General features: G+C 39.3%; 1 protein-coding gene across 8 annotated transcripts in view; it reads left to right on the top strand.

Annotated features, from left to right (window-relative positions):
• Positions 1-19890, top strand: part of CHN1 (chimerin 1) — a 156040-nt gene that overhangs the window by 125063 nt on the left and 11087 nt on the right. For all 8 annotated transcript variants that reach the window (XM_034785637.1, XM_034785634.1, XM_034785635.1 and 5 more), the window contains 4 exons: positions 6568-6652; positions 17375-17548; positions 18424-18501; positions 19680-19817. In XM_034785637.1, the coding sequence (XP_034641528.1) occupies positions 6568-6652; positions 17375-17548; positions 18424-18501; positions 19680-19817 (475 nt within the window). The remainder of the gene's footprint in view (positions 1-6567; positions 6653-17374; positions 17549-18423; positions 18502-19679; positions 19818-19890) is intronic.

Raw genomic sequence — 19890 nt, 5'->3', positions numbered from 1 at the left:
ACCCTTGTTTTAATCAAACTACTGTATACAGACACAAGGAGCTTTACACATCTCTATTTCTAGGTCTCATGCCCTTGCACGTGCATGGCCCTGGGAGCTGACTAGCTCACTTATATGGTGAAGTTTAGAAAGGCTGTAATAAGGCAGTCAAGGCATTTGCCTCAAGGAGCATACATAGTGTGTCATAGCTTCTTATCAGTTGCTTTTCTCCAAATTAGCTGCAGCACATAGCAAAGTGAAGTCCCTTTATCATCTGCCCTTTCAGAAGAATATTTTACATTTCTTTTATTCCATAGCTTTAAATCTAAGAACTCTATTTGGTTTTCAACTCCAGTTTCTAACTGTTGTATTTTACATGGACACTGTATCAAGTGATGTAGATCTTCTGTTAAAATGGGGCATCTGAATCAGATTCTAAATATCAATTTAAAGAAAAATCCATTATTCCATTGCTCAAAGAAATTTCATCATTTTTGTTGAATTTGCAAAAAATTATACTTTCTCTCTCTTCTTCTGCTTCCTGCATTGGTCCTGCTATAGCACACTACTTCAGTATAATTCTCAGTTGTTCACATTCCTGCTGACATGATCAGCACAAAGCAGGAAGTAAAAAGACTTGACAGTGCTCCTGGCTTGGTATGAGTGAGGACCTGGAGGAATGTTCGCCTGCTCAACATTCAAGACAATGAGCTCTTTCCTGATAAAGGTCCTATTTATACTCGACTCTCTGAATGATGGTGCACTGCGTGCAGAATGTCCCTTCCTCTCAAGAAGTGCTGAACAAAGTTGTTGGCACAATTCAAGACTAGCTCTGGGAAGTTGACACCATCGTTGATACAAGTACAGTCAGCACACTTTTAAGAGAGAGTATACCATAGCCTTCACTTCTATTATATCGTCAAATAAAAGCAACTATACTGTATATTAATCACAGTTCTTCCATTGATGTGCTGTGTGGCTTTGGTGGCCTTTTAACTTCTCTGTGCTTATAACAACAAAGCATTATTTTAAAGATTATTTAGGAATTTTGGCCAAATTGATATTTGAGTTGATTCATTTCTTGTTGGCATCTATTTCCTTCACCCTTTGCATCTGTGTGACTTCATTGTCAGACCAGATATGGATATAGAGTACTTTTCTTATAGAAATTATGGCTGCTAGAGTGGCACGTTTATTCCAGTGCTTGGTAAAATCCATTGTGGCAGTGAGCATACTACAGGTTGAGTTAATCATTCAAGCTGACATACTTTAAAATGCCATAGAATACATTTACATATAAAAAAAATAGAAGAATATTGTATCCAATATTAACTACATGGGAAATTTAAACAGGCAGAATTTAGTTGCTGACATTGGAATTCAGCTAGGTCCTCTGAGCTAATAACGCCCTAGGGTTTGCCTATTCAGAGCTTTAGTCTGCACCACAGGGATGTAAATTTTAGCCTGCACTAGCATGTCGCACACAAACTGGTTGTGGGGTCCCTTCTGGCACATACTAAAAGTTCCCTAGTGCATGTTAATGTAGTAGGACTTACTTGCATTATTTCACACTAGGGAACTTTTAGTGCATGTCAGCAGGGTCCTCGCAGGCCAGTTAGTGCACAACACACTAGTGTGGACTAAAATTTGCAGATGCAAACTAAAGCCCTGTGTAGACAAGCCCTTAGTCTACACAAAATTGGCATCAGACTACAAATTATTAGGAACTCTATTTCCTGCAACACTCTTCCTTTGGAGGTCTCCCCTCCAACCACTGGCCAGGCCTCAGGCCACTTAGCTTATGAACCCCAGGAGGTACCCTTGCAGTGTTGTTCTATGTTATTTTTTAAATTAATGCATGACATATTTGCTAAATGTATGGATTTGTCAGAAACTGTTATTCTGACTGACACCTAAATGAGATGTACATACAATAAGCTACATTGCAATATAAAAAGTATGGGTGTCATCTGACACAGATGAAGAAAAAGCTGATGCCCTCAGGAACTGGCATAGTGGATACTGGCTTTAGTTTATAAATCGTGAAGACTTTTTTTGTCTCAAGGCACAGTCATTAGCACTATGGTTTGTATGCTTCAGTGGTAAACTATACATACCTCACTTGTCACATCCAACCCTCCGTACTTCTCATTGCTGGCTTTGATGAAGCTCTCCAAATTAATCTTTGTCTATCACATCACATTTCTGAAGCATTTTTATTGCATTCCTTCATAAACTCTCTTGTTTTTTCTAAATGTTTGTTAGAATAACTTCTAGAAAATTTTGCTAGGTAAAATAAGAAAGCTAGAGATTCTTAATTTGTTTAATTTTGAGTGTAACATAAGTCTACCTGTTTTATTCCATTAGTGATTATGAATTTTATTTATATGCTGGATCATTCTTGTCTCTCATATTTCAGTCAAGCTATCCTAAGAGCAGCCTAATAATTTCAAAAGGCAAAAGATAATATGCAGAAAGATGGACCCCAGAAAGACATAGATAGCTAACGCTTATGGCTGGTATGTCACTGACCTATTTTACCAAGGCCTCAAATATCACTGCAAGTGAGACCTGCTTAAGGATGTCATGCTTGTGGTATATGCTGTCATCAGAGCCCTCAGTGAAATTATTTATTGGGACTCTTTAAATGTCTGACCTTGGACATATAAGCACTACCTAATGCTCTAATTAAACTAATTAAATACAGTACAAAAATAGATATGATTATAAGTCACTGGAGTGCAGCAGTTTTTTTCCTATGTATAGAAAAATGGCTTTCAGTAAAAGAATTAAGAATTCTGCAAACCTCAGAGACAAGTTATCTTTCCATGTCCCATCACAGTTTTGTCGATCTAATGTACCCCATTTATACTGTGGAGAACTCAGAATAAAAGTGCCTAGAGTTAAACATTTAAATACAAATGGAGGACACTCAACTCTGAAACTTGTTTTCCTGTTTGATCTGACAGAGATAGTCTGTTGTACTTTAAGCCATAATATGAGACTCTCCTATTTTCTCAGGCTTTGGGGAGGGAGCTGTGGCATTAGATCCGTTTGGGAAACAAAATTTTCATTCTGTGCGGAATTTAGTTTCCATTCTGAATGGGAATGAAAAGTCAAAATACGAAACCATTTCAGGGAACAAAAAATTCTGAAAAGTTTATAACTGCAAATGCTAACATGAATTTTTGAGCAAAAGGAAAAGAATAAAAATTTCAAAATAGCATTTTTGTTTTGTTTTTCAAAACCAGAAAATCAAAAAAAATTAATCAAAATCAACATTTTTCCCTGGAAGATTTTGATGTCAACGAAATCATATTTTCTGGCAAGAATTTTTTAGCTCTGAGTGGCATCAAGGTATGACATTTTGGATGGGCGATACCAGAGCATGCCTATATTGTAAGAGAAAATAGATGCTCAGGAAGAAATCAAAGAGGTCATGATGGATTAGAGGAGGAGACCATATGAAAAATCTCGGTGGTGGTGAATGGTGATTACAGCTACTGATCATGTCATGCTTGGCTTTGTAGAAGTCAGCCAGCTCCTGTAGGGAGAGGAAGAGGTAGGGTTTCAAGAGGGAGGCCATGGAGTGTAATTCAACGAGGGTGGCAAAGTACGGTTCCCTGGTAAATTACATAATAGAGTTGAAGGAAGAGAGAGTAAATTTGTGCCAATAGTGGAGGAAATCCAAAGGACTTCCTCCAGAGGTATTTGACAGCAAAGAGGGTCAGGGAATGGAGGAAGCAGATGCTGAGGGTCAGCCAGACAAGAGGTTAATGGGCTAGATTACACAGTGTCAATATTTTTAATGTGTTTTAGTTACATATCAAGGCTGGACAGTGATACTTCACAAGCAGCCCATTGACTTCAGTGGAGCTACTCATGGTGCAAGGTATTGCTAAATATGAGTACTGGTATCACAGTCTAACCCTAATATGGTTACAAATACCCTATGGTTAAAAATACCAAAGAAGATACCACAAAAACCTGATTGTCATAGCATTAAAAGCCTGACTGTATATAAAAATCACAATGACATTCAGGAGTAAGTTTCCAGACTGACTCTTAGATTTACCTAAACACTTCTCATATAGCAGTTACATCTTTTTCTTTATTGGTACCAATTTCTAGGGGACTATGGACACCTTAATGATACCCAAATGTTTACCAAAATTTCCATGAACTGCTCTGAATACTCATTTTGTGTGAGATAAGTGTCATTTTGACCTATTCCTGCTCCACTGGAGTCAGTGGAGCTGTGGATGCTCGACACCTCTGAAAATCAGGCCACTTCAGATCCATAATTTATATCCACTAAATACTGTATGAATTTAGATTCTTAACTTAAGGCACCCAAGTTTTAAAAAAGTTCACCTTTCTCTTTGCTACATCCACTTACGATTAGGTATTGCATATATATGTGCAAGATGACCCTCTGTCAATATCTAAGCAGAACTGAATGAGTTAAGGCTAAAATATTCTTGACTATGAATTTCATTACTTTGTGATCATCAGTTACTGATTTCATTTAAGTTCATCATCTATTACAAGTAACTACTCAAAGTCCTTTACATTGGTTAACAAAATAATGATTTTCTCTGCTAAGAATCTTGTGGTTTTCTAAGCAGGAAACCTACTAAAATAAATCAGAGGCAGCTCATTGTGGCTAAAGGACTGGAACAAGCAGGCAAGACTGGAATGAGACTAGCATTGGCTTCTTCCTTAGCTTTGAATCTGTTCTTGCTTAAATGGATTCCTGTTCATTTTCCGCTTACTAAATTCATGCAGATAGGTTTTCAATATGTAACATTGTTCTGAAAAAAGGTTAATCCTTTATACTAAACCAATGAACCTCTGAGTGTGTATTCAGCATTTCTATATAAACTCCTGGGGGAATTCTGTGCTACTGCGCATGCACATGATTAATGAGCTGCGCATATTTTTAATTTTTTGCTCAGAAAAAAGCTTCTGCTGAAATGTTGCTGCAGTTCTGCATTTTGCCCCCCAGAGGGCAATGTGGTGCTAGAACACAGCAGCCGCTCCAAGCCAGCTAGGAAAGAGAAAGAGCCTGCCTTCTTCACAGCACCTGTCGGGCCAGGTCAGAAGACAGGGGCTATGGGGAGACAGACAGTGTGGGGCTGCTGGGGGTTCAGACGGGCTCGTAAGGGCTCGTGGGAGAGGACAGACTGGGGCAGGGGCTGAATGGGGGTGGAGGCACAGGGCGGAGAGAGGTGCAGGGCCACATGGTGATGGGGGAGGGAGTGCAGAGCTACATAAGGAAAGGGGAGTGGCTGAGTGCGGGAACAGAGACGTGGGGACAAGAGAGGGGGTACAGAGCCACATGGAGATGGGGAGGGGTGCAGGGCCACATGGGGATGGGGCAGAGTGGGTGTCTGAGTGGGGTGAAGGGACATGTGGACAGGGGGTGCAAGGACACATGGGGAGAGGGGCATATGTGCCTGACTGAATGGGAGAGGCTAGGGGTCAGCTAGGATCTGCATGGGGGAAGCTCCTCCCCGCCTCCCAAAAAAAACCTGTTCCATAGTTTGCCACCCATATCCAACAACCCTCCAAGTTCACATCCAGGCTCCTTCCCAGCAATCTACTTCCCTCTCCCTCAGCATCTCCATTACCCCTGATTTCCTCCAAGCCTTTGCACTGCTTCTGATGGGTGCGGGAAATACAGTTACGTATAGTAGTTTAAATGAATTACTCAGAGTTCTGTATTAATATGCCTAGTAAGGAATCTATTTGGCAAAAAAATGTCCTGAATTTTTTGTTGTCTGTATTGTTACAGACATACTTGCTGACAAGTATTTTGAAATAAATTACCAAAAATAATTAAAACCGGTGTGATTATATTGTGTTATTTTGACAAATAAAATTTGCAGAATTTTAAAATATGCACAGAATTTTAATTTTTTTGTTGCAGAATTCCCCCAGGAGTATATGTTGTACCAATACATTTGCCTAGCAGGGCTCTTTCTGATTTAGGCACAGGCCCTGCAGCCCCACTACATATATCCTGCAAGACCATATGTAGAGGACAGGCAGCATAAATCCCAAATGAGGGGACCCCAATTCCCTTACATACTCTTCTCTGTGTTGGAAAGCAGTTGCCGTTTAGTTCCATTTAAAGCACTAATGCACATTGCTGAAATCCCATCCCTGGTGGTGGTCAGGGGAGGAGAAGCACAGCAAACTGTGGCTGTCTGCTAGTTTACATATCCTGGCTTAGAGAGCCTAGACCAGCTGCACCGATCTAGGTCAGGTGGGGCTGACGATTCCATCAGTTGACTCTACAGATCTGTTCGTGTGAAGCAAAGCCATTTCCTGAGGACTAGACTCCTTTGTTCAGGATGGCCCTCGGGATGGAAAGCTCACCTTTTTCCATAAGGCTATACGAATCTTGGCAGTTAAATCTTTCTCTTAGATTGTGTCATCTTTTCCTTCAGTGGTAAGCCCCAAACCAGAATTAAAGGAAATGAATGCAAATATTATCTTAGTAAAAAGGGAACTGTGGCCCATTTATGCGCATGATTATTATGCCTGTGAAATAATCTAGTCCTTTCTGCTACTGTTTTCTAGGTTCACACGTTCAGGGGTCCACACTGGTGTGAATACTGTGCCAACTTTATGTGGGGCCTCATTGCTCAGGGAGTAAAATGTGCAGGTAACTGGTTTATTCTTTGCTTCTTAAGACAATCCTGATGCCGTAAAGCCTTAGACATACTATCTATTTCATAATAAATTGTGCACCTAGGATCTGATCCTCCTGTTAAAATCACTGGAAAGATGCCCTTTCATTTCAGTGATAGTTGTATCAGGTGCTACTATCGACCATTAAACCTTACATCTAAATGCCTTCCAGATATTCAGAGATGGAAATAATCTATCTTTCCTTTCTTTCAGTATGTAGGAGACATAGCTTGAATGAGGAGTTGTATTTATTTTGTAATGGATGAGTCTGTGTGTGGGGTGGGTGGGTATGAGAAACTTATTGGGGATCTTAATGAAGCTTGTAGACAATAATCAAACCTCACAACACCTGTGTGAGGTAGATATTTAGATTTATTTTACAAATGGATAAACAGAGTCAGAGCAGTAAAGTGGCAGAGTTAGAAAGGGAGCTGGGTATAGAACCCAGGAATCCTAACTCTCAGTCTTATTTGTGTGTGTGCTCTAACCACTACACACACATGCTCTCTAATTTGAAAAAATAAATTAATGGATTGAGAAGAATTGACATAAAGATGATTAAAATAGGTGTATACATAAATTTATAAAAGCACTCAGAGGCTATGTTATAAATACCTGGACAGACAGATACTGCATGCATTTGGGATTTAGTCTTTCTGTTGTAGCTGAAGAACTTAGGTAAAATAATTCAGCAATATTATTGATATCCTCTGAAAAAGGAGAGAAACCAACTATTTTGTTTAGGAGAAAAAGATCAAAGTAATTGAAAAAACAAGTTACTTTATTTAAAATGTGCCTTATAATTTTCCAGTAACTAATTTTATAAAAATAGTATAAAGAAATGTTGATGTATGAAGAGCTGCATTTGTTGCCCTGGAAACTGAATTTTCAAGCTAATTTAAGAATTTTTTCCCTGTCTAAAGCTTTCAGAAAGCTTTTGTCTTAAGCAAATAATAGGATTTTTATAGTATCAATGCAAAATGGTAGAAATTTCAACATAAACAAATGTGTTTATAGAAAAGCTATGACTGAAAAATCTTGGAAATATTCCACAAGAAATGTTTGATGTGTAATGTTTTTTATTGTCATTGATGCAGATTTTTTTGTCAGCAGAGTCTAGTGTCCATAAAGTTTTAGCTTATTAGTTTTAGAAATCTCTGAAACAAATGAAAGAACATTCATGTGCAGTTATATTCTGTGAAAATGGCACTTCCTTACTCAGTAGTCCTACCCCATGTTTATTCAGAGTTCTAGCTACATACTGTACTCATTAAATTAATGTTTTACCACATTTTGCTTTTGTTAAATCTGCACAGCCAATGCAGCTCTGGGAAAGGGAACTTGATTTTATTCTGCTTCATGCATCAGCAACAGAGACATCAGCTAAATTTTCAGAGTAGACACTTTATAGTTGATGATACATGAGCCAGAAAATACACAGCTCTCTGTTTCTGATCTCATATTGAATTTGCAATGCTGGCAGTTAGGAAAAATAACAGGCTTTTTAGTTTACATTAAGTAGCTTTGATCTGGAAGTTCAATAAAGACAATAAATATGAAAGTCTACAGTGTCACTTTTCAGAGTAGTTGCACGCTTTTGTGGAATGAGCAAAAAAGATCAGTTTTATAATTAAACTGACGGTACTTTTCTTTTTACTATTTTTATTTATAACTACTCTAGACAACATTGTTTTCTTATTTTATATTTTAATGCAGATATTTTTCCAAAAGATCCTAATGGTTTCCTTTTCTTAGCTTGTATTATGGAAGTGAGAAATAACTAGTGCTTTCTCTTTTTCTCTCTTTGGCTCTGTACAAAGGTGATTATAATAAGAAAGGAACAAAAAAGGAAAAAATGTAAACTAGATGGCTTTAGAATTTCAGACATAATTGAACTTTTCTGTTTGTCTAAAGTTGTCATACCCATCTCAATAACACCCAATAAATACAGCAATTTTTTTTATTTTTAATTCCATTTCATACTACCAATAAAGTGTACCACAGGATAAAGCCCACTAAGAGATTACTATACTTCTTGAATGCTCAAGGCCACTTAGCCTGTGATCATAATCTTTATGATGGCTGTCATATCTTATCTGAGGAATGACAGGATGTGCGGTGGTAAGATACTCACAGATTTCACATAACTCTCCTTGCTCTCTCAACCCCCTGGCAAGCCACTTGTACTCAGCCCCTGGTGGATGGAGGAGAGAAAGTGCCACGTGTTAATAAACAGCAAACCCTCTCACCAGGACAAATGAGTTCTGAATGGAGGCCAAATTCTGTCATTTTCAGCAAAATGGATGGTGGCCAGGAAATGGACCCTCAAAGACAGAGGTGTTATGTAGAGGAAATGGGAACCATTAAGGGCTCCGGCAGTGATGTTGAATGTGTCTGGTGGATGGGTAGGGAAAGATTACTTAATATTCCATGAAAAAGTTAAATTCAGTAAATGTGGTTCTCCTCTGAAAAGTGGCTGTGTAAACAATGTCACCTTCTAAACTCAGCAGATCTGCTCCCCATGTGTGTTCAAAGTTGCATCTTGCTTACTGTATAAAGAATAATAACTTGTACTGCTTTTTAATCCTGTTTCACTCTCCTGAGCCAACACATCTAAGTGTGAGTGAACTGGATTCTATTCTATTTGTGCATCATCAAAAGATTGTTTACTTCTTCCAGTAAGCTAGAACTGTGCAACTGAGAGGCTGCACTGGTGTAACTGAGGGCATAAATGAAAGAAAGTGTGGGTACAACAGGTGTAAACGGGGGCTTAATTTTCCCTGTGAAATTGTTTGTTTTTCTAAACTGAACACCTTTGATATGGAAATCGAGAGACAATAAATGGTGAACCCCAGGACACCCGTCACTTTTCCGAGTAGAAGTCCACATTAAAAATTACAGGATTGAGCAGGATGCAGCCCTCTAACATTCAAACTGGTCTCTGTATTACTCCGAGGAAACTCCAGACTTGTGATCTGTGTGATGATTTTATTGAAAATGCTTTAGGAACAAAACTGTGCTGATTATAATAGTCTGTACTTTTTACTAAGTTTGCTTTTTTAAAGCAAACAATTACAGATCGTAAGGTGAATCTATTAGTTGTACAAAAGCGATACTTATTACAGCTGTAAATGAATACTGCAGGGAACACTCAATCATTTTGAGTCCTACTCTTAGTAAGATACATAGGAATAAAAATGCAGGGCATTCCTGGATTCCCTTTATAAGGATAAAAGTCACCCATTTCAGAAAGTAGGAGGAGGAAGGGAAAGAAAAAGTAACATAAGGAGATTGTTGCCATTGGCAGATAGATTAATTTATGGCATAAGAGCACAAGTAATACTTCAAAAAAATAAACTAGAATCAGGATAGACCCAACAATACATATTATGCCATACCAGCTAGCTAGTATGTCATAGGGTACATCTACACTACAGGGGGGAGTCGATTTAAGATACGCAAATTCAGCTACGTGAATAGTGTAGCTGAATTCAGCGTATCGCAGCCGACTTACCCTGTTGTGAGGACGGCGGCAAAATCGACTTCTGCCACTTTCTGTCGGTGGCGCTTACTACCACCTCCGCTGGTGGAGTAAGAGCGCCGATTCGGGAATCGATTGTCGTGTCCCGACGGGACGCGATAAATCGATCCCCGAGAGGTCGATTTCTACCCGCCGATTCAGGCGGGTAGTATAGGCCTAGCCATAGCAACTAAAACGGTACTTATTCATTCTTTATTACAACTCAGCATCTCCAGCCAGAACAGAGCCTGGGTAACTTCTATGTTCTATGCCCCATATACAGTATAATTATCTCTCCAAGGCAGATTGTCCCTACCCCGTGTGTTGATTGGCAGGGAAAGAAGAGTGATTATAGACATCCTCCTGCATGAGGTCCAGAGATAATCACAGTGTCAGTACCTCTCTGCTGAGATTGCCAAATAGGGAAGGTGGTGGTGCCGGCGGTTTTTGTGACGTAAACAATGGTCCAGTAGGAACTTGTCTCACATAGACTAAAAAACCTGTGAGAGAGAATTGTGAAGAGCAGGTGGCTGCCATTTTGACTGATAAGGTTTCATGATTAATCTGTTGCTCCTCTGCACTTCTTGAAACAAGATGATTTTTTTATTTCCAAAGTTAAGACTCAGTTTTGTCCAGTTAAGCCTCCATTCCTCCACCAACTCAGAACTGTGCCTTAAAGATACAGTCAAGCCCCTCTTCTTTCTCCGTCTACTTTCCCCTAGGTGCACAAGCAACTTCTGTCTGTCTTTGTTTTGTTTTTTCCTCTCTACCTCCCTTCTCCCACAACCCTATAATACATTTCCCCCTCTCCCACGACCCTATAATACATGAAATCAAGGGTAGATTCATCTTGCAGCACACTGCTTTTGCTCCTGCACTGTACACTTAACATTTAAGAGCACAGGCTATCAGCATTAAAGGACAGCATAAGGAAGGAACATGAGCAAAGAAAGACTCATGCAGATACCATTTGTGGTCAGAAGCCATCACGGGTGGGAGGTGGTTTTCTGGCAGAATAGACAGTCTACTCATTACCAGAGAACCATGGAGTAGGGAAGGCAGTTTGGGGGCATATCATGTATGCTTGAAACCTGTTTTTGTCCTTGTGCCACTTAGAAGAGCAGCCCAGATCAGTAGTTGCACTAAGGCTCCTGTCAGATCAATACAGTATGTCAACAAATGGTGTTTGTTATGGGTATCATAGCATTTACAAGAAATGCTAGTTGTCAATGCTCGTAAAACTAAAGAACAGTAAATGATTATGTGCACTGCAGAGAGAGTAAACTTTAATTTTTATATTAAAGAAAAGAGAATTTAACTACCATAAAAGGAAAGCTACTATTTGATGAATAATTTATTGGGGCAAATTCCTTTATATCTGTTCACCCTCATTAAAGCAATACTAATAGTTAGCTCTTACGTAGCACTCATCACCTGCAGATCTCAAAGTACTTTACAAAGGTGGGTAGTGGTTTTATCCCCTTGTGTCAAATGGGGAAACTGAGGAACAAGTCTTAAGTGACTTGCCCAAGATGATACAGTGATTTAATGCCAGGCCCAAGAATAGAACCCAGGCCTCCTGCCTCTTTCCCACACCACTCTGCCGTTATCATAAATCTATGGAGATTCTCTTGGAACTCTTAGAGGAAAATGTAAATCTATCTTTCAGTACCTTAAACCGTCCCCTCAGAAAGACAAAATATATAAATGTCTTTCATCTTAATTTATAAATATAATTATAAAGTATATTCCATGTGATATAGTTTCAATAGAGCATGCTCAGCAGCCACATTTACCAGTAAATCATAAGCAAAACTGGACTGACTAAATCAAATCAATAGCATAGCTATGTGCATTTTATTCTCAGCAAATATTTGTAATGGGTACTCATAGGGCAGTATTAATATGCATATATTTTTTGGGCTCTGCTCATGCATTAATATGATCACATTATTTCTTCTTTCAGCTCAATGGACTAAAGTCAATATTAGTTGCTTCAGAAAAATTGTGAAATCTTTTTCTGAGCTTCCTAGAAAAGCATTGGCTATGTCAGGCTCTTTTTCTAAAGGCAATATCCCTCATAAAAGTAATACCACAGCCTATCCAGACTCCTAGAGTAAGATCAATATGCTATTAAAAATAGTATAGCTTACCTGAAACTTGTTCAAAAACATCTATAAAGGCTGTTTTATTCCGAAATTTGTAAACTAGTCTACCTGCTCATGAATTTCTAAATGTACTTTTTGTTGAAGGATGGCTGCAGCTTGATAATAACATACAAAAGAAACCTATACTCAACTACAAATCCAGCCAATGAAATGATCCACTTATATGATGACCTTATTGAAGTCAATGGGAGTTTTGCCATTGACCTCTGTGGGGCCTTGATTTCACCCATGGTCTTTTAAATCTTTCCTTTATTCTGGACTTTACTGGGCAATATGTTACTTTATGTAATTTGTGTGGTTTTAACAAATAAGGGTCAAATTTTTCTTTTAGGGCCTGACCCAACTCCCATGGAAGTCAATGGAAAAACACTGATGGACCTCCACAGGAGTCGGATCAGACCCTTTGTTTGGTGTAAATCGGCATTAAATCCACTGAAGTAAACTGAGTTACTCAGGATTTACTTCATTGTAACTAAGTAGAAATTGGCCGTAAGCATGAAATAAAACAAACTCTTGGGTCTAAAGCCTGCTAATCGTATTCATGCAAGTAGCCCAATTGAAATCAGCAGGACTACTTGTATGAGTATGGCAAATGGGTTTTAGAGCCTGATCCCTAGAGGTGCTGAGCATTTGAAGCCAGTGGAAGTAGTGAGTGCTCGATACAACTCAGGATTTCGTTCTCTTGGCCCTCCTAAAAATGCAGGACTCTAAGATGTTGCAAAGCAGATGTGCTGCACTCTGGGATTTAAGAAAAAAAGACGACAATTTGTTTTAATTTTTTGTAATTTGTCTTACAATACCCTGTGTTCCAGCCTCCCAAATTTAGGCTGAATATTGCTACTGTAGAAAGTTTGAACAATGGATTGCTCTGGGATTTTGCAGTACTCTGTTGGAAGGCAGCCTGTCATGTTACTCATGCACTTTTTACCTTGCTTGAATAAGCAAACAGTCATTCTTATATTGGTGTGTAACTATCACCAACTTAAATTCTCATCAAGTCCTGAAAATGAAAATCCACTGACTAAAACAATACCATTCTGCTTCCACAGAGTATTGTGAACTCAGAGAAAGGACCCTTCCTATGACAAAAGCATAACAAAATGGCTACGTTTCAACTTCTTTATTTAAAAAGCAACATTATTCTTGTTTTAAATGATGCATTTAAACCTTACAAAAAAATTAATTTTGACTTGTCAAAGGACTTCAATCTCAGATAAGGACCAAAAACGTAGCTTTTGTTATTTTTTTAATAAAAAAAGTCTGCAAAGCATAATAATAATGGTAATAGAAATGTGCTCTGCCTTTTATAAACTTCTGTTAAAGCATGATATATTCCTCAGGAGTGTTTTTAACGCTTGTAGCAGTGTTTTGGTGTATGAGAACCAATGAAGTGTAAAAAATGAAGAGCATAAAGATGGAAAAGCAATGTTGATTTTTAAAACATTTCTGGTGTTAATGAGACCTGATCCAAAGCCCCTTCAAATCAATGGGAATCTTTTCATTGACTTAATTGGGCTTTGAAGCGGGCACCAAAAGGGTTAGCAGTAACACAGGTAATTAAATTTGGATTTTTAGAAATATGAATTTCAGCTTGAATAGGTCCCTGCAAGCTAAACATTTTAATAAAATTCACTTTGCTGTATGCAAATATCCTTAAGATGACCATAGGAAATGTAAAGATTGTTTTAATTCAAGCATAGGACATTTGTAAATACGTGTTTTTCATTCTTGTATACTTAAAAATTAATTATCCTTGTTCTCACAATACTGTAGCTCTAAGATATCTCTTCTCCCATCCGCACGGGTAGATGTGTGCTCAAAAGACCCACAGCTCCTCGTCCAGTCAGTCTCTTGTCCCTCTCTGCCCAAATTCCTTGTCCCTCCATTTTACAGAGGGAGAAACTGAAACACAGGATGATTAAGGACCAAATCCTAAAAGCATGCAAGGGACCAGGCTGTGCTCTGGAGTTCTTCACAGCCTGAATGAGGAAGGGTTAGGCCCCTAACCTCCTGCCATAGAGTGGTGCTGTGCCACAAATACTGTGAAGTCTCAGAAGCACAACACTTTCTGTAGAGGTTCTATTCCCCCTACAGGAAAGAGAGTGGCTGGTGGATATGTCCTCACCCCCAATAATTTTTCCAACCCCCACCATGTGTTGGGGTAGAGGGAAGCCAACAGAACAGAACTCCGCAGCGTGCAGAAGGCCATTCTCCTTGCACAAGTCTTCTGGTTCTGCCCCACTGGGCCAGTTCTGCCAGGTCAGGGTCTTCTGTGTAGGAGGAGGTTGTCCTCTACATTATTTGCCTAGGGTCACACAGGAAGTTTGTGGCATTAGTGGGTGCAGAACCCAGAATTCCTGGGTCCTCATCCTGTGCCTTAATCACAAGACCACTTTCTTTTCTTCATGGAAGGGAGCTATTCTTACACTTAAAGAGTGAAATAGAATTGTAAGCAGTCATTTTGTCTGGAACAGGGTTCATAAATTTTGACTGATTGAATGTGACATGTTGAACTTTTATTGTTACCAAGAGATTGAGCACTTTACAATAAATTCTAAGTGACAAAACTCTTTAGCTTTACAAACCTATTAAGAAAACAAAGTGCTTTTTGTAATAGCACATGAATGACTGAGCTGGAATTAAATTAAGATAGAAACACTGGCTTTTGCCGTTGTATAAAGGAGAACCACAGCATCTGTGGACTATTTACTGTAAATTAAAATATCAACAAAACCAATGATAATCAGATACAAAGGTGACTCCTCTATAGACACTAGATATTTGCGGGGGGAGGGAGCAGAGGAAAGGGAAGGGATACTGTAAATCTTCACCAAGGCCCCGAACCTCCAAATTCTAACATATGTTTAACTTTAATCCTATGAGTAGTCCCCTTGAGATCAATGAATAATTGAAATCAATGGGACTACTCATGGTAGGAAAGTTAAGCACACTGGAAATCTTTGCTGGATCAAGGCCTAAGCGAGTGAACACTGTAGGCTCTGTGCTGTTATGCTACGGCAATTCAGCATGTCACTTTGTAGGATTGGGCTCTGGGTGACATTTGCATTGCCAGTTACCAATGAAAGTTCAAGATACTCAGCATCTTGCAAGACAAGGGTCCCTACTGCAAGACAGCAGAGACCTGATAAAACTCCCAGTGAAGTCAGAAGGGACTAGGTTGGGCTTTAGACAAGGCAAAATGCTGCTCATACATCATCGCATAAGACTTACGGACTCAGATCACGGATATGAACATTCCATTAATTTAGAAGGAACTGCATTGCTCAGCCTGTCTTCACTGTGCTTCTTTTTAGTATTATTGCTGGTTTTCCTACTTTTTTACTACTGATGGAGCATTAGTGTTGATAGATATGCCTGGCCCCTTTTTGTACAGAATGAATGTTTTTTTCTGTCAAGTATCAGGGGGTAGCCGTGTTAGTCTGTATCTACAAAAACAACAAGGAGTCTGGTGGCACCTTAAAGACTAACAGATTTATTTGGGCATAAGCTTTCGTGAGTAAAAACCTCACTCACGAAAGCTTATGCCCAAATAAATCTGTTAGTCTTTAAGGTGCCACCAGACTCCTTGTTGTTTTTGTTTTTTTCTGCATATCTGATTTCAATTGAATTGTACTCTAAAATGAACCAAACCTTCATTAGTAAAATGTTTATGATGAAACTGTGGAACTGTTCTTTAACTAAGTTCTTCCCAAATTCATTTTAATTTAAATAGAATTATTTGGAATTGCCAGCTTTCTGGGCTTTCTCTTTCAAAAACCCAGTCTATGAAACAACATTGGAAGTAATACCTCCTCCCCTACCCTGCTCAGGGTTAAGAGTAAATGTCTCAAACTAACCCTAAGGGTGTGTCTACGCTGCAGGACTCTTATGGCAGTGTGTAGTGTACATACATGCATAGCCCTCATAGTACAAGTATAAACAGCAGCATAGACAGTGAAACATGGTTTAGGCCAGTCAAGACACACCTGAAGGATGTGGGTATACACCCAGAGTATGTACCTAGACATCCTCTACTGGCCCAATTTAGCTGTGTAGTGTCCTGTTACCTCTCACTGCTGGTCCCCTTCTCCTTCGCAGGGAAAGACTCCAACAGTGGACCGGGCGGCGGGGGGGGAGGGGGAAGAGGGGAAAGGCTGCCAGATCCCAACAGCTGGAGCCTTTCTCCTATGCAGGGGAATACTCCAGCAACTCCCCACTGCTGGAGCCATTGCCTGCTACAAGGAAAGGCTCCAGCAGCTGTGAAAGGCCCTGCCAGCTCCCCCACTGCTGAAGCCCTTCCTCTGGAAGGGAGTAAGCAGCAGGGAAAGAAAGGCTCTGGAAGTGGAGAGATAGCAGGGAGAGGCTCTGGCAGCAGGGAAACAGCTGAAGCCTTTGCCTGCTGCCTCCCATCTGCCAGAGCCTTTCACTGCCCCGTGTAGCTACACACCACAGTGTGGATGCAGTGTGCTTTTGACTGCAGTATGTAGTTATACATATACTGCATGCTGCCGAAAGTGGTTTGTAGTGTAACCTGAGCCTAAAATAAATATAAAGACCAGGGGAAGGGATTAGATCATGAAATAGTCACATATAAAATATAAGAAGAGAAAAACATGACAGAGTAATAGATCTCTTCCCCTATGGAAAAGTCCTACAGAATGTAATGGGGATTAAACTAATAGGGTTCTATTGAAATTACTGTAAAAACCTATGCAATTTGACGAAGAATTGTAGACTTTGACAATTTGATTTTCTGTTGGTTGATTTCTGTTAAATCCTGTAGTAGAGGAAATGTCTGGTTTTGCATCTTAGAATGGAATGTATTCAGCTACTAAGTGTTCTTTAAAATCTGCACCAGTCCTTTTCCGCTTACTCACATGAGCGGTCCTGACAGGAATGAGGTCTGCGGGATCAGACCCTGTAGAAGTAATACATACTTCATTATATTAACATTACAGCACATTTTCACCCAACATTGGGTTAATTGTCTTTTCTTTTTTTCTCCCAGATTGTGGTTTAAATGTTCACAAGCAGTGTTCCAAGATGGTCCCAAATGACTGCAAGCCAGATCTAAAGCATGTCAAAAAAGTGTACAGCTGTGACCTTACAACGCTAGTAAAAGCACACATCACTAAAAGGCCAATGGTGGTAGACATGTGTATTAGAGAGATTGAATCTAGAGGTAAGACATCGTTAATGGACTTTGGTTGCTTTAATGATAATCCCTTTAGATTGATCTGGGTCATCTGGGTTTTCGCTGAATTCATGATTGCTCAAAACAGTTTCAAACGGGGCATTTTATGACTGCCAATTATCCTACACAGTTTATATCATACTTGGTGTTATTTGTTGGTTCACAAATATCTGTGATTTTTTTTAAAAGCTCTGCTGAAATTACTTAATTTCTTACAAGGACTTCTCTAATTAATACATAAGAGATGGACAGATGCAATGCGTGTTTTATGATGCACAGTATATAGTACTGTTTTGACATAACTGTTTTGACATGCTTGTTAAACTCCAGTCTTGGATGATCTCCTATCTTATTGATGTACATGTGCATCTTCCTCTTCTTTATATTTCCCATGGTATTTTAATCAGAAAGATTAACACAGTAATAACTAAACTAGTCGGTATTTACATATTTCATCTTCCTTGTTCTCCCAGCCCATATTTAATATTCTTTACTAGAATATATGGTTTGCTTCTATAATATTTACTGTACATCTAATATGTTAATCTCAATTAGCTGATTAAAAAGAATTAGCTTGTAATTGGGCTAATCTGTTTTTTCACCCCCCAGGAATCATTATCATAAACATGATTACACAAAATGATTGGGAGCTGAGCCGAACAATGCGGTTGATGTAAGGGTCAGGGTTAAAGGGATGGGGTGAATTGTATTCCAAATGAAAAACCCGGTAAAGCTTTTAAAACCTAACTAACCTTGTTGCCTCATTGCCTTAAGTGAAGAACCTGGCCAGGGACAAGCCAGTTTTAAGGGAGATGCAAAGTTAATACTAATTTTAATCACGTGAAAATGTTCTCTCCTAACAGGTCTTAATTCTGAAGGACTATACAGAGTTTCAGGCTTTAGTGACCTAATTGAAGACGTCAAAATGGCATTTGACAGAGGTATCTGCTTTAGTATCTGCTGCAACTTTTTTGCCGGCACATTGTGAAGGGTTCTGTTCAGTTCAGGGGTTCCTCAGCGTAGGCTCCATCTGCCTGTTGGGCTCTGCAGATGCAGAGGCTGGTCATTATGCTGAGTGGAGGGGTATCCTCCCCTTGGAAAGACACACAAATCCCATTTTGGCCTGGGTTGCCAAAAGCAACCCAGGCTTTTCCCTTCGGCAGAGTTTGTGTCTCCACAGTGCCTGACTATGACAGTTAGGCTCTTTGCAATGATGTAATTGGGTAGGAAAGTACTGAACGTTCTCAGTTATTGCCCTGATTTACTAGGGAACCCCCAAGCTCCTCTCTCAGTGGGACCATGAGTCAGCTGGAGAAGAACCTTAAAGGAGCAGTGCAACTTGAAGCCCTCTCCCTGGATGATAGCTCCAAAATAATAAAGAACCCCTGGGCTAAACATCCTTCCTCTTCCACCAAAGGCAATTGAGAGAAGTAAGGAGTTCCCACCCGCAGTACCCCACAGTAGCAATCGGGGGCGGGAAGGTGCTCCCTCCTCATATGTTCTTTTTTTACTGAGCCAAAAATTCCATCCCTTTTTGCCTCTCCAGGCTACTGGGGCTACACAAAGAGAGCTCAAATAATACCTGCCTTCTATGTGGTCCTAGCTGGGCTTGAGGTGCTGAACAAATTCAGGCCCTTACCTAGTGCCCACTGAACTCAAGAATAAATAGCACTGCTGCTCTGAGAGGGTGAGCACATGCCTGTCCTAGCGACTGAGTACTAAAAACATTTTCCTTTTTGCAAACGTTCCTCATTTCCCATTCAGTGCTGACAAATGTGTTTTTGGCAAAGTGATATGTTCAAATATAGTTGATCTGCAACACATTTTTACAACACAGACAGTCACCATTAAAACAGTCACACGGGTTTGTGCATAACATTTTTTTGTTAACCTGAGATTGAAAAAAGGACTGGTCTCTGTACAAAAGGCATTAGGCTTTATCCTGAAAAAGTGAAATTCACAGTCAAATAACAGTTTTTATTGGTTAGTTTACATACTCCAGAAGCTGTGGCTGTGCTGATCTTAATAATTGCTAAACAGTATAGATTTTTCCATTGAATATTAATCTAGATCTATTTATATTTTTAAAACATTAATGTCAGCTGCTTTCTATACACAGATGGGGAAAAAGCTGATATTTCTGTGAATATGTATGAAGATATCAATATTATCACTGGTGCACTTAAATTGTACTTCAGGGATTTGCCAATTCCGCTTATCACGTACGATGCCTACCCAAAATTTATAGATTCTGCAAGTAAGTATAAAATAACATTTTTCCTGTTTTTCTTTCTGCCCCTTTTTCTCTCTGTTTTGTTTTTTAACATGTG

The sequence above is a fragment of the Trachemys scripta genome, chromosome 11 (genome assembly GCF_013100865.1).
Source record: "Trachemys scripta elegans isolate TJP31775 chromosome 11, CAS_Tse_1.0, whole genome shotgun sequence".
In the NCBI taxonomy this organism is placed as follows: domain Eukaryota; kingdom Metazoa; phylum Chordata; order Testudines; family Emydidae; genus Trachemys; species Trachemys scripta.
The sequence above is the reverse complement of the archived record's forward strand: the minus strand, read 5'-3'. Positions and strand labels throughout refer to the sequence as shown.